The 11894-nt window shown below is 26.9% G+C and overlaps 3 protein-coding genes across 9 annotated transcripts in view; 1 reads left to right on the top strand and 2 right to left on the bottom strand.

Annotated features, from left to right (window-relative positions):
• Positions 1–4046, top strand: part of LOC124950956 (epoxide hydrolase 4-like) — a 4258-nt gene extending 212 nt beyond the window's left edge. The window contains exons 1-7 of one of the 4 annotated variants that reach the window (XM_047498560.1): positions 1–89; positions 570–765; positions 1448–1572; positions 1642–1917; positions 2003–2160; positions 2250–2504; positions 2592–4046. The exon at positions 1–89 is cut by the window's left edge and continues 212 nt beyond it. In XM_047498560.1, the coding sequence (XP_047354516.1) occupies positions 55–89; positions 570–765; positions 1448–1572; positions 1642–1917; positions 2003–2160; positions 2250–2504; positions 2592–2770 (1224 nt within the window). In that variant the 5' untranslated portion in view covers positions 1–54 and the 3' untranslated portion in view covers positions 2771–4046. Of the gene's footprint in view, positions 181–422; positions 766–1447; positions 1573–1641; positions 1918–2002; positions 2161–2249; positions 2505–2591 lie in introns of those variants that run through there. The other 3 variants (XM_047498563.1, XM_047498564.1, XM_047498562.1) reach the window with 3 other exon arrangements.
• Positions 3006–7410, bottom strand: LOC124950955 (organic cation transporter protein-like). 2 transcript variants are annotated; one of them, XM_047498558.1, is made up of 10 exons: positions 7274–7372; positions 5793–5870; positions 5394–5677; positions 5185–5288; positions 4910–5064; positions 4645–4813; positions 4192–4514; positions 3780–4084; positions 3522–3658; positions 3006–3429 (listed from the first exon to the last, which is right to left on the bottom strand). In XM_047498558.1, exons 2-10 carry the CDS (start codon positions 5863–5865, stop codon positions 3402–3404), a joined length of 1578 nt encoding a protein of 525 aa, XP_047354514.1. In that variant the 5' UTR covers positions 5866–5870; positions 7274–7372; the 3' UTR covers positions 3006–3401. The 2 variants fall into 2 exon arrangements, with proteins under 2 accessions (XP_047354514.1, XP_047354515.1); XM_047498559.1 differs by lacking the exon at positions 5793–5870 and having other exon boundaries at positions 3011–3429; positions 7274–7410.
• Positions 7295–11812, bottom strand: LOC124950953 (WD repeat and HMG-box DNA-binding protein 1). Of its 3 annotated transcripts, none has more exons than XM_047498555.1 (13): positions 11600–11810; positions 11399–11513; positions 11132–11283; positions 10932–11040; positions 10615–10857; positions 10324–10539; positions 9948–10259; positions 9650–9866; positions 9321–9545; positions 9032–9252; positions 8726–8968; positions 8276–8636; positions 7295–8064 (listed from the first exon to the last, which is right to left on the bottom strand). In XM_047498555.1, the coding sequence occupies exons 1-13, from the start codon at positions 11674–11676 to the stop codon at positions 7724–7726; spliced, it is 2832 nt and encodes a 943-aa protein (XP_047354511.1). In that variant the 5' UTR covers positions 11677–11810; the 3' UTR covers positions 7295–7723. The 3 variants fall into 3 exon arrangements, with proteins under 3 accessions (XP_047354511.1, XP_047354512.1, XP_047354513.1); XM_047498556.1 differs by having other exon boundaries at positions 7922–8209; positions 11600–11812; XM_047498557.1 differs by having other exon boundaries at positions 7927–8064; positions 8256–8636; positions 11600–11812.
• Positions 11813–11894: the final 82 nt, after the last annotated feature.

Raw genomic sequence — 11894 nt, 5'->3', positions numbered from 1 at the left:
CATGATGCAAATAGTTGGAATCAAAATTGATAAGAATATAGCTTGGTGTTGACGATGGCCTTCGCGCTCTTTCACGATCATAAACTTCGGTCAGTGATATTCATTCGACTTTATCCGAAGGATCATAACTTCTAAAGAAGACATTTGGAAAAGAACGTAACGTCGTTAACATTTTATAGTGTATATATGAATTAGTTTTTTTTATCTATTTTTATCTTATACACATTGATCCAACATTGATTTACTTTCCCTATTCAGTCAAAATTTATTTAGTTTCAAAGTGAAAAACAAACCTAATATATTTGATCTATATCATATGATATATAATACGTATTTTATATCTATATCATATATTGATGGTATATATATGTATGTATATATATATATATACATGTGATACATATATCATAATAACGGTTTAATCGCGAAATAGAAACGATAATTAACTAAAAAGATATTAAAAAATAAGTGTAAAGGAAAAAAAAATTGTAACCTCGAAGGAAGAAAATTCGTAAAGGATTCTTTTCTTTTTGTTCTTTTTTCTTCATGGCCATCATGATCACCGATAGAATCGTACACATATCAACGTGGGAGATAATCAAATTACACTTTCTGTCCTTCGTATATGGTCTCTATATGATAGTAAAAAGACTCTTGAAATGGGCCTGGAATCCAAAAAAGTTTTTCGTACTGGAACAAAGGGACAAACCACCGCCATGCCTCGTCGATAACAATCTTGGTACTCATTCTTACGTGAAGATCAAGGTAACAATGTAATCATTATTGTTAATCGATTAACATGGCGAGTATGAGATGAAAAATGAATAAATATAACACAAATAATAAAAGAAAACAAATAGAGAGATCAATTCGTTATTATGTATTTTGCCTTACTTGACCTTCGAGATAAGAAAGAACGATCAGCCTTTAACTTTTTCGGAAATACACATTCTTTTCTTTTCTTTTCTTCTTCTCTCGCATGATCATTCGATAATCGAAACTCTAAGAAATTTTTTTTTCATCTACACACGTGCCGCTCACTTCGTACCAATCACGATGTAATTCTTCATCTTGAACTTTGATTTGATTATTTGAATTGATCGATCTACAGGGGTAGAAGAAACTTAATAATAATAATAATAGAATAATTTATTATGTCTTATCTCATTAATTAAGAATAACAAGTGCGTAGTGTTTATTACCTATTAAGAAGAAAATTGTGAGCTATCGTAGTTTTTTTTTTCTTTCTTTTTCTTTTTTATTTTCTCGTTTGTTTTTCTTTCTAAGGTTAGATCGATCGAGAGTATCGATCCTATGACTCTTATATCTTCTTGAAAGGCGCGTAATTTAAAGTCATTGACTAAAAAACATTGATATATTTATTAAAAAGAATGTTATAGAAGTAAACTTGAAATAATCAAGCTTATAAATGTGTTTTCTTATTTAGGGTGTAAAATTCCATTATGTAGAAGCAGGAGATGTAGGAAAACCTCTTCTCTTATTGTTGCATGGTTTTCCTGATTGCTGGTTATCTTGGAGAGAACAAATACCAGCTTTAGCAAAATATTATAGGTATGTGATATTTAATACAATTATCAATCGCCTTGTTAATGTCATTAATATTATTATTATAATTCATAGGGTTGTGGCTATTGATTTGAAAGGTTTTGGTGATAGCGACAAACCATCTAAGAAACGTTACTATAAGATTGAAATTATAATAGATGAATTAAAACAATTTATTTCAACTTTTGATGTAAGAACGTGCAGTATAATAGGTCATGATTTAGGTGGTCTTCTGGGATGGTACATGATTGCCTTACATGGAGATATAATATGTAAATTTATAGCTATTTCCAGTCCACATCCTAATTTATATTGGAATAAAATATCTAAAAATGCTGTGTTCGATGAAAAGTAAGTATACATTAATTATGTTAACATTCATTGATTATAATATATAATTTGTTATATAATTATATGAGTTTATACATCACAACAGATGGGTGCATTTTAGCAGATTACCAATTTTACCAGAAATAGATGCATTGAAAGAAGATCTATCAATTATTAATGATACATTTAAACATCTTGAAGTAAATAATACAAACAATAAGAAAAATTATGTAGAAGCATATAAATATAGTTTTAGCAGAAAAGGTTAATATATTTTTGTATTATTATAATTATGATATGTAAATGTATCTATATAATAGTTCGATAATGAAAATCAATATATCTTTTTACAGAAGACTGGACTGGAGCAATAAATTATTATCGCAATCTTCCTTTTACAAGATTAAATATGGATGTAAACGAGCAACATTTTACAAGAACATTACTGATAGTTGGTAATGAAGACCCATCTGTAACGATTGAAAGTATAGTTCAAAGTTCAGAATATGTGGAAAAATTTAATGTAAAAGTAATTACTGGAGCACATCATTTTCCACATCAAGAAAATCCAGATGCTGTCAATAAGGCAATTATTAAATTCTTGATAGGTAGGTTGTACTTAACGATGTTAATATAATATATTAATTTTTTGTTTCTATATTTTTTTTTATCATATGAATTACTACAAATTCCAGGCACTTTAAATAATTTAGAAAAAAGTTCATCTAAAAGTATAATGTCGTCTTGGCTAGATTCATTAAGTAGTACTGTTAAATATGGAAATCAAATTGTTGGTGCTGTACACAAAAAAACAAATGGAGTAGTCAACGTATTACCCAATAAAATACTTTACTTAGGTAATTCTACAAATTAAATAAGTAATGTTGTACCTATACATAAAAATTACATTAGCGATGTTATATGTTTTAATATTCATATATCATAGTTAACAAAAGGCTGACTTAATCATATTTATTTTTATATGGAATGTATACACTCATTTCATAAATCAAATCTTATGAAATGACTATTAGAAAATCTTGTAAAAATATTATTAATTTTTATTTACTTATGATTTGTATATACAATTATGTAAAGATCTGTCTTAGGTAGCATCAAATATCATGTCATTTATAAAAAAAATATTGTAAATTACATACACAATGATGTAATCTATAAAAAAACATCATATATGACAATTTAGTATAAATATACATTTTTCTAATAAGATAATAGAACTCAGGTGCTAAATAAAAAACATGATTATTTTTAAATGCTTAAAAATAAAATCTTTAAATGTAACTATATTGTCTGAAATGTTGCTAGTAAAATTATATACCATTTTATAGAGTAAGAAATATTAACAAATATATTTTAAATATACATGAATATAAATATTTTTGTATAAATATTTTTCTAACAGAACTATTCTATTTTTTAAAATATTCGTCATGAATATATTCATATTTTATTATATAATCGAGTTTTCAAGTATTGCAATATTTTCAAGACGTACTTTGTGTAGATATTTTCCTACAAAAATATCAAAATATATTACAGTAAAATAAAAAAGGTATATATACGTATATAAACATTAAATCTCTTTACTATATCATCGTTCATACTTTCCAAAATTTTCACCATCCTCAATGGTCTCAGGTAATTCACAATTCATTGTTTCTGGTAATAACAAACAGAGACCAGCTCCGATTAATTGTCCTGTTCCAAATATAACAGGGGGCAACCAAGGTTGAATTTTATTCTACAATTATTAAAAACATATATAATTAAAAAAGAATATGTTATACGATCGTATTATATAAGTAGTGCGTGCACACGCACATGTGTATGTATGTAATATAAGATATTGAAATATACATTACCACAGTAGCAATATATGGTGCAATTATACTTCCCAATCTTGCGCAAACACTACCTACACCAATTCCGTTGTTTCTAACAACAGTAGGAAATATTTCACTACTATATAAGTATATGGTTGGAAAACTAATAGCTGTTCCAGCAATTCCAATACTTGCTAAACAAAGTTGTGCAGTAGGATGATTTATTATTATAGTTAAAAGTAAACTCAAGCCAGACAAAAAATTGCCTCCCATCAATATTTTTAAACGAGAAACTCTTGATATCAACGAGAGAACTATAATAGTTCCTGGTAATTCAAGAGCACCTGTAAAGTGATATGCATTATTAAATATTATATTATATAAAAATATTATATTATATAAAAAATAAAAATATTGTAAATTTGAAAAATATTATTATTAAAGTTTATACTTGACACAGCGACATTTATAAATATATTTCCATCAATATGACCCATGTATTGTGCCAATCCAAAGAAGCAAGTGCCACAAAAGAACCAATTAATAAATATACAAATACTTTTTAATCTCATATTAGGTGTTTTAAACAAATGTGTGACATTGTAATTCGTATTATTTGTTTTCCGAATCAATCTTTGACTTTCGTGCGATTCGAGGGCTCTATTTACATTTTCTAATGGAATCTTATTCCGTCTGGCAGCTTTCATTAAAATAATCTCGGCCTCTGCTGATCTACCGATAGCAAGTAACCATCTAGGTGATTCTGGGATTATCCTAAAATTGTATTAAAACCAGAAAATTGTATTAATAATTTATCGTAAATTATATATATATATATATATATATATATATATATATATATATATATAATATATATTGCATATTTAATATTATTTTATTTTACCAATAGTAGGACAATAAAAAAATCGCCGGTATGGAAATAGCCATTTGAAACTTTTGCCATGTATGTGTTAAATAAGAAACAAGAGGAGTTGTTATATGACCAATTATAAACGGTACATGAAACAAAACGGACATCGGCGATCGCCATTCTATCCCTACAATTTCCATTACTACAAAAAAATACAGAAGAAAAACGTGTACTTTACAATTAAAATTAATTCTATATAACATATAATTTATATTATGAATAGAAATAACAAACTTACGTAAAACGAAACTAACTAACATCGTTCCACCCGTAGCTATTGCAGAAATAAATTTAAATAGAAGAAATAATTCATACCATACGGCATATGCGCTTATAACGCCTGTTATCGATTGCAAAGCTATCGCTATCATCAAAGGTTTTTTACGTCCGATCCTGAAAATATTTAACTTAATTTTACATTAATTTCTCATTCCCGTTTATATTTAAAATATATAATCTTATTTATATTGAAAATATATAAAATTTATTATTAATGATATATAATTTCTATACCTATCGGCCATCGAACTGAATAAGAAATTACCCACAAGAACACCAAACATTGTGCACGATTGTACAACATTTGTTAATTGTTCTTTATCACAAACTAAATCCCACTGAAACAGAAATGACAAAAAAAAAATATATTCTTTTCACAATAGCAATCATTACAACAATAATATGCTATTTATATTATAAAATTTCGATATAGTTATACGCACCTCCGTTATAATACTTTCTCGAAATATTCTTTTATCATATTTAAAGCCAGTACATTTTTCCATGGTCCCATTACCAGTATCAACATAACATTTCATAATCATAGATCCATTAGTTGAAGATTCTGGTGAGATACAGGAAAAATTTGTCGGAGGTGCTAAAAATACTATCGAGAGTTGATGCCAAGCAACTGGGAATTTGACAAGAGAAAGTGCTATAGCAATAACAATATGCCAAGGACCCATAACACCCATTGCATCTTGAATAAGATCCAATGGAACATGATCTATAAATGAAAGAAATATTTCCGTAGTGTGAAAATAATATTATTATGAGATACGTGCTTAATGGAATATAAGAACAATTGTTTCTATATTGTTAGAACCGCTCAAGTAATTTACCATGCCGAGTTATTACTTCGATAACAAACGATATTTCTATTTTACTACAAGGTCTTCGTAATATTCTCTGCATCTAAACTGCAATGAAAAGAAATATGATCCTACTGTATGATATAGGAAACGCATACGTAATAAGTTTTCTTGACATATAATATATAATATTTAATTAAGGTTTTATCGTTTACTTACATTTTTTACATTTTAAAAAAGATAAGAATATTAAAATTTGTGTTAAAAAATTATTGGACATAGATAACGCGATTACATATGTATTTTTGCGCATAAATAACAATTTACTTTTGAAATTAATTTTTTATTAATGTTTTACCATTATTTGCTATCAAAATGAATGTTTTACTAATATTTTATTATTCGATTAAAATTTTAACACCTTGAAAGAAAGAAAGAGAGAGAGAGAGAGAGAGAGAGAGAGAGAGAGAAAGTGAGAGAGAAAGAGAGAGAAGAAGGGAAAGAAAGAAAAAGAGAGAAGAATGTTGAAATATACGGTAAAAGATTATTTAAAATGCATAACGCGATTACGAATGTATTTTCGTGCTTGCATGACAATTTACTTTCGAAATATTAATACCTTAAAAAATAAAAGAATATTGAAATTTATTTTAAAGGATTATTGAAAATAAAATTATTATATCTGCCAGAAACGTTCTATATAAATATTTTAGTTAAAAACATTTATAAAATGTTTAATAACGAAATATTACTGATAAAAAAATGGTTACCTTCCCAAAGTATAAGTATATGAGTTTTTAGTTTTAGACACGAAAGGAAATGTAAATTTATATTAATTTTTGATTACTATCTAGAGGTAGTATTATATACTATCTCTAATAAACTTAATAATATATTTAGATATATATTATTAAATATATATAACAGTTATTATGAGATAAGGAGATATGTAAATGATAAGATTAATATAAATAGTATAAAAAATAATATTTTTTCAATTCTTGAAATCGTCTAGTAGAAGAAATATATTAATACAAATGATAATTTTATATTTTTTCAAATGTAAGTCCTTAACTTATTTTACGATCAAATAGATTATTAATGAAATAGATTATCAAACGAAAATGATTTCGTTGAAAATGGATCCACTAAAATTATCCGATTTTTCTGTTATTTTTTATTTTTATTTTTATTTATCTATTTATTTATTTATTTATTTATTTTTTTGTTTTCTGTTACATTACGTAAACATAGACATACCGTAAGAACGATACAACATTTCGAAAGGTACATTAATTTATTAAAACCATATATCGTAAAATTAAGGAATATTTCACAAATAATAAATGAATAATCAACAATTAAGAATCGGTGCTCCGTTTTCTGAATGCAAACATCTCGGTGATGCAATAAAACGTGCGTTTTATGTATCTAATTTGAATTTATATTTAGAAACAATCTCGAAATAAGTCTATCTAATGATCTTCTAAATTTATTCTCATTATTTTTACCTTTAAATGCTTTTTCCAACATTGTTCTTCCTTTTATTTCGTCTTCTCTTCTTTAAAATTAATATTTCCTACTGTTAAAATTCAACGTATCGCTTGTTCAAAGGTTTACAACAGACTAAAAACGGATCCAAAGTATCCATAGATCTGTTTTATCGACAGATTAAATTAGATCGGTCGGAACAACAAAAAGAGGTTTTTGCTTCAGTCACATTGACATGAATTTTCATCCTTCGAATTTTCACATTGAATATAAAAAAAAATATATATAATATATAAGAATATAATACCAAGATCAATAAAAATTTGCATTTCTTCACTGATCAAATTTTTTTTAATCTATTATTATAAAGTTCTTAAAAGTATATAAAAATATTTAATGTGGCAGTATGTAAAATATGTTAACGCTTTATAATATTATTAAAAATAATTATTTTATATTTTTATAACGATTTATTTTTCGCACGCGAAAGTACTTAATTTTTCAGTATACGATCGTTTATTTTGACTATTCTGTTCCGTTTCAGGACTCGATAATTTTCGTTTTTTTCCTTCGGATTGTTCTTCTTTATCTTGCGTTGTAGATATTTCTTTGTATCTTGATAAAGCTATCTTAGTTAATTCAGCAGGTTTATAACTAGGAAATTCTTCTTGTAAATGTTTCTTTTGTTTTGCATACCACCCGACAAATGTTTCTTTTTTTACTTCATTTTTCGGTTTTGATTTAGAAGATAGATTTTTTTCTGTTACAGATCTTTGAGGCTTTTCTTGTGCAGTATTGAGACCAGTTAATCCTGTAATATAAATATTGGAAAGAACAATTTATCTATACAGAGTTAAAAAAAAATTTAGACAATTCTGAGTTAATTGCAAAGTGCAATTTTTTTTTAATAAACTTTCTTGTTACTTCAACCAGTCGGGAAATATTTTCTTGGATATCTATGGACGGACAACTTGTATATAACATAAAAATTAAATTGATTACATTTACGTCATCCTTTTTACCTGCTGTCGATTGTGAACGCGCATTCTTTAAAAATGGATTACTCCTTCTCGTAGATAAAGCGTCGTTCATAGATAATGGCTTTATTTCTATATCTGGTTTCTTTGTTATTACGGGAGTTAAAAGTATTTCCTCTGCATCCTCCACTATTATCTCATCGTGATTGTTCATATCATTTTGAGCGTTACTTTCTTTTTGTTCATCTTGTTGTTCTTTAATGTCAGCAATGGACTCCAATTTTTTCATCAATGCAGTACGATTAATACGTGCTGCATATTTTATCGCCAAATCTAATACTTTTTGTGATGCTATTTGTTCACATAATTCAACTGCTCGATATTCTACATTATTTCGACAAGCCAACTATTTGAATTCAAAGTATTTATTATTTGTTACTAATTTTATAATGAAAGAAAAAAGAAAAACAAAAAATGAAACTTAATTCTACATACTGCAATAAGAAATAATACTGCTTCATTTTCATCTAACGGTTGACTTCCTAATTGCCACAATTTTGTTTCCTTTTCTGTTTTTTCAGATTCAGGTTCACAAAGAGGAATTTTTAAAGGTATTTCAATAATAATCGGTCGTGGAGTCGTTGCTGGATAATAACTTCCTTTACATAATACACAACGAACAGATCTGCGTTCCTCGCTTACTCCAATTATAAAATAATGGTCAGCTTTACCTTTGCCCTATTCAAATCATATAGTATTTAATAAAGAAATTATAAAAAATATAATTTCATTATCTTTTACCTGTCTATCCATATCACATACAACTTTCCATAAAGAAGATCTCTTATCATATATTTTTATAATATCTTCTGAATCCATTATAACTGGAGATCCAAGATCAGACAGTCCTAACCATATAAGATCTGATGATGGGGAAAGAGGGATAGTTAATTTTTGATTTTTCAAACGTGTTCCAAAAATTTGTATGCAAAGTAAACTCATATGTTGATCTCCAGTCGTTCCTATTAATAATAATAAACGTATAAAATATTTTATATTTTGAAAAATTACTTAGTTCTCCATATTTTACCTAGTCCATCGTGATAAGCAACTACAAGATGATTGGTAAATGCATTCATTGCAACTACAGGACCTGGCAAAGCTATAACTTCACGTTGTGTTCCACCTATCATAAAAATTCTCAAATATCTTCTAGAAGTAGCAACTGCTACAAAATTGTCTCCTGCAGTAACACATTGTCCATCTTCTCCTTCTGGAAGTTCTATCGACCATTCCTTATTTCCAGAACCCCAGCCTTAAGTTTAAAGTGTTTCTGTTACATTAAATAGCTAATTTGATGATTAAAATAGTTCGAAAATTGTATGAATTTTTTGTACGATATATTATTAATTTGATAACCTTGTAATACTACTACAACAAGTTTGCTTGCTATATCTTCAAGTGAAGGACAATTCAACACAAGAGCATAAGATGATAATGAGGCAATTGTATGTCTTAAATAATTATTTATATGCATGCTGCGATGAATTGTAACATCGTGAAATTCTACTTCTATACTAGATTCTTCTCCATCTTCCGAATTAAAACACTTTACTATTCCTATGTCATTCCACATCTATAGTTATTCAAATAAAAATACAAATTAAAACATATTTGTTTTATTAATATTTTTTTAATAAGAAAAAAATAATTTTACCATAAATCGTGATAATAAATGAATAGGTGAAGATCCAGGTTGAAAAGGTGGTTGTATTCGTATTTCTGGCATAAAAGATTTTATATTATCCACGGCATCTTGCATTTTCTCTAATGTATCAGATTTTTCATCATCTTCACGTTCTACAGATGCTTTTATTTTATTTAAACTTATTACATTTTCTCCATCATCATCATCATCATCATCATTATCATAATTGATATCATTTAATGGAAATTCTGTAGTTTCACGAATTTCATTATGTGTTGAAAGTTCATCACTTACCAAATCTTCTGATTGTTTATCAACTATCTAAAATGATATAATAACAAATATAATAATACATTCTATATTTAAAATATATCTATTTACATACCACATCAATGCAGCCTAATTGGCCTGAAATATCACAGAACGCAATTTCATCTGATTTATTATGTTTCCACACCAACGCAGTGATTTTAGTATTCTGTGGATGTTCAATATTTCCTATCAATGCCATATTTTCTGTGCTCCATACAACGATTTCTCCATATACTGTACTAGCAGCTAATTTTGTACCACAATCAGAAAATTTGCAGATACTAAATTCCTATATATAAAAATAAAATATTGTAAAAATATATTGATTTTATAAGTAAAATTAAATTAGATTATAAAAACTTACAGATTTCAAAGTAGGACATTTTAATCTATGTGATTCTTTCCAAGTTAATCTTTCTACGATAATTATATCTTTATTATGTGGATATGCAAGGCAACTTCCATCTTTACAATGAAAACTAGGTGTACAGTATGTCTTTGCAGTAAAAAAAGAATTACACTTTGGTACAACATTATTCCAAATGTTAACAGCACGTTTTTCCTTAATGCTCCAAACTCTAATAGAACCATCAGCACTAGAAGAAGCCTGGAATATTTAATTTAATGTTATAAGTACATGAAAATTTCATAAATTACAATCATATATTATATTTGACATACAACAAATTCTTCTTTTGGATCCAAAGATAAACCTAATATAGGAGCTTCATGTCCTTCGAGTTCTATACTATCCGATGTACTAATATTAGTAATTTGTATTCTCATATCACTAAAAAATATAAGAGTATGTTATACAATAATATAACAATCATAAAAGATAAAGTTTATAATACTATAGAAAAGAAATAATTTTAACATACCATCCACCTGATACAATATAATTACTATTTACTGTACTAGTTAATGCGCATACTGGTGCTGCAAATCTAGTTACTATACCCTCTTTTTCAAGATCTGGATGATTAAGTATTTGAACGGTATTATTATCATTACCTACATATATCTTCCCTTCCTAAAATATATTATAATTTCATTGATACACCATTTCAAAAGTATTAATTTTAAATATCAAACATTATTATTATGAAATTATTATGAAAAATAGAAAAATTATAAAATTTCATTACCTTTGATATCACTGTTATTGCTTGTTCCGCAATACAACTTGCCGCTGGATCATCATCCATTAAATTTAACCATGATCTAACATCTCCATCTGAACCACAAGTAATAAGACCTCCCCTTAAACGTAAATACAAATTGTAAAAATATTCTAACAACAATAAAAAAAAAAATGGTTAACAATACTTTTACAATTATTTGCTTACTCTTCTCCAGTATAATAACAAACGTCTGTATGTCCTTCAGGATGAGCATAACGCATAGGCTTCTTTATTAATGGCATGTTTTCTTATTATTTTATTTTATACATAACAAACGCAATAAATAAATTCACAAAAATATCCTTTATCGATCTTTTATTACTCGTATAAATATTTTGACGCGGAAAGTAGTTCTCAATTTCAAACGTAGAGCGCATTGTTACACGATCGCGTGATACTCTTTACATTGTACACTTATATAAATTAAATATATAAAATATTAATATACAGAATAAAAATG

The sequence above is a fragment of the Vespa velutina genome, chromosome 8 (genome assembly GCF_912470025.1).
Source record: "Vespa velutina chromosome 8, iVesVel2.1, whole genome shotgun sequence".
Lineage (NCBI taxonomy): Eukaryota > Metazoa > Arthropoda > Insecta > Hymenoptera > Vespidae > Vespa > Vespa velutina.
Note: the sequence above shows the minus strand (reverse complement) of the source record. Positions and strands in the feature narration are given on the sequence as shown.

What these genes read in the sequence shown, in the direction of transcription:
- LOC124950955 (XM_047498558.1), bottom strand. Translation starts at nt 5,865, where the DNA reads ATGCAGAGAATATTACGAAGACCTTGTAGTAAAATAGAAATATCGTTT. An exon ending in TTTTTATTGTCCTACTATTG is followed by an intron (nt 4,515 to 4,644) that starts GTAAAATAAAAT and finishes ATACAATTTTAG; the next exon opens with GATAATCCCAGAATCACCTA. An exon ending in CACCATATATTGCTACTGTG is followed by an intron (nt 3,659 to 3,779) that starts GTAATGTATATT and finishes TAATAATTGTAG; the next exon opens with AATAAAATTCAACCTTGGTT.
- LOC124950953 (XM_047498555.1), bottom strand. Translation starts at nt 11,676, where the DNA reads ATGCCATTAATAAAGAAGCCTATGCGTTATGCTCATCCTGAAGGACAT. An exon ending in TGCTTATCACGATGGACTAG is followed by an intron (nt 9,253 to 9,320) that starts GTAAAATATGGA and finishes TATTATTAATAG; the next exon opens with GAACGACTGGAGATCAACAT. An exon ending in CAGTATTATTTCTTATTGCA is followed by an intron (nt 8,637 to 8,725) that starts GTATGTAGAATT and finishes GAATTCAAATAG; the next exon opens with TTGGCTTGTCGAAATAATGT.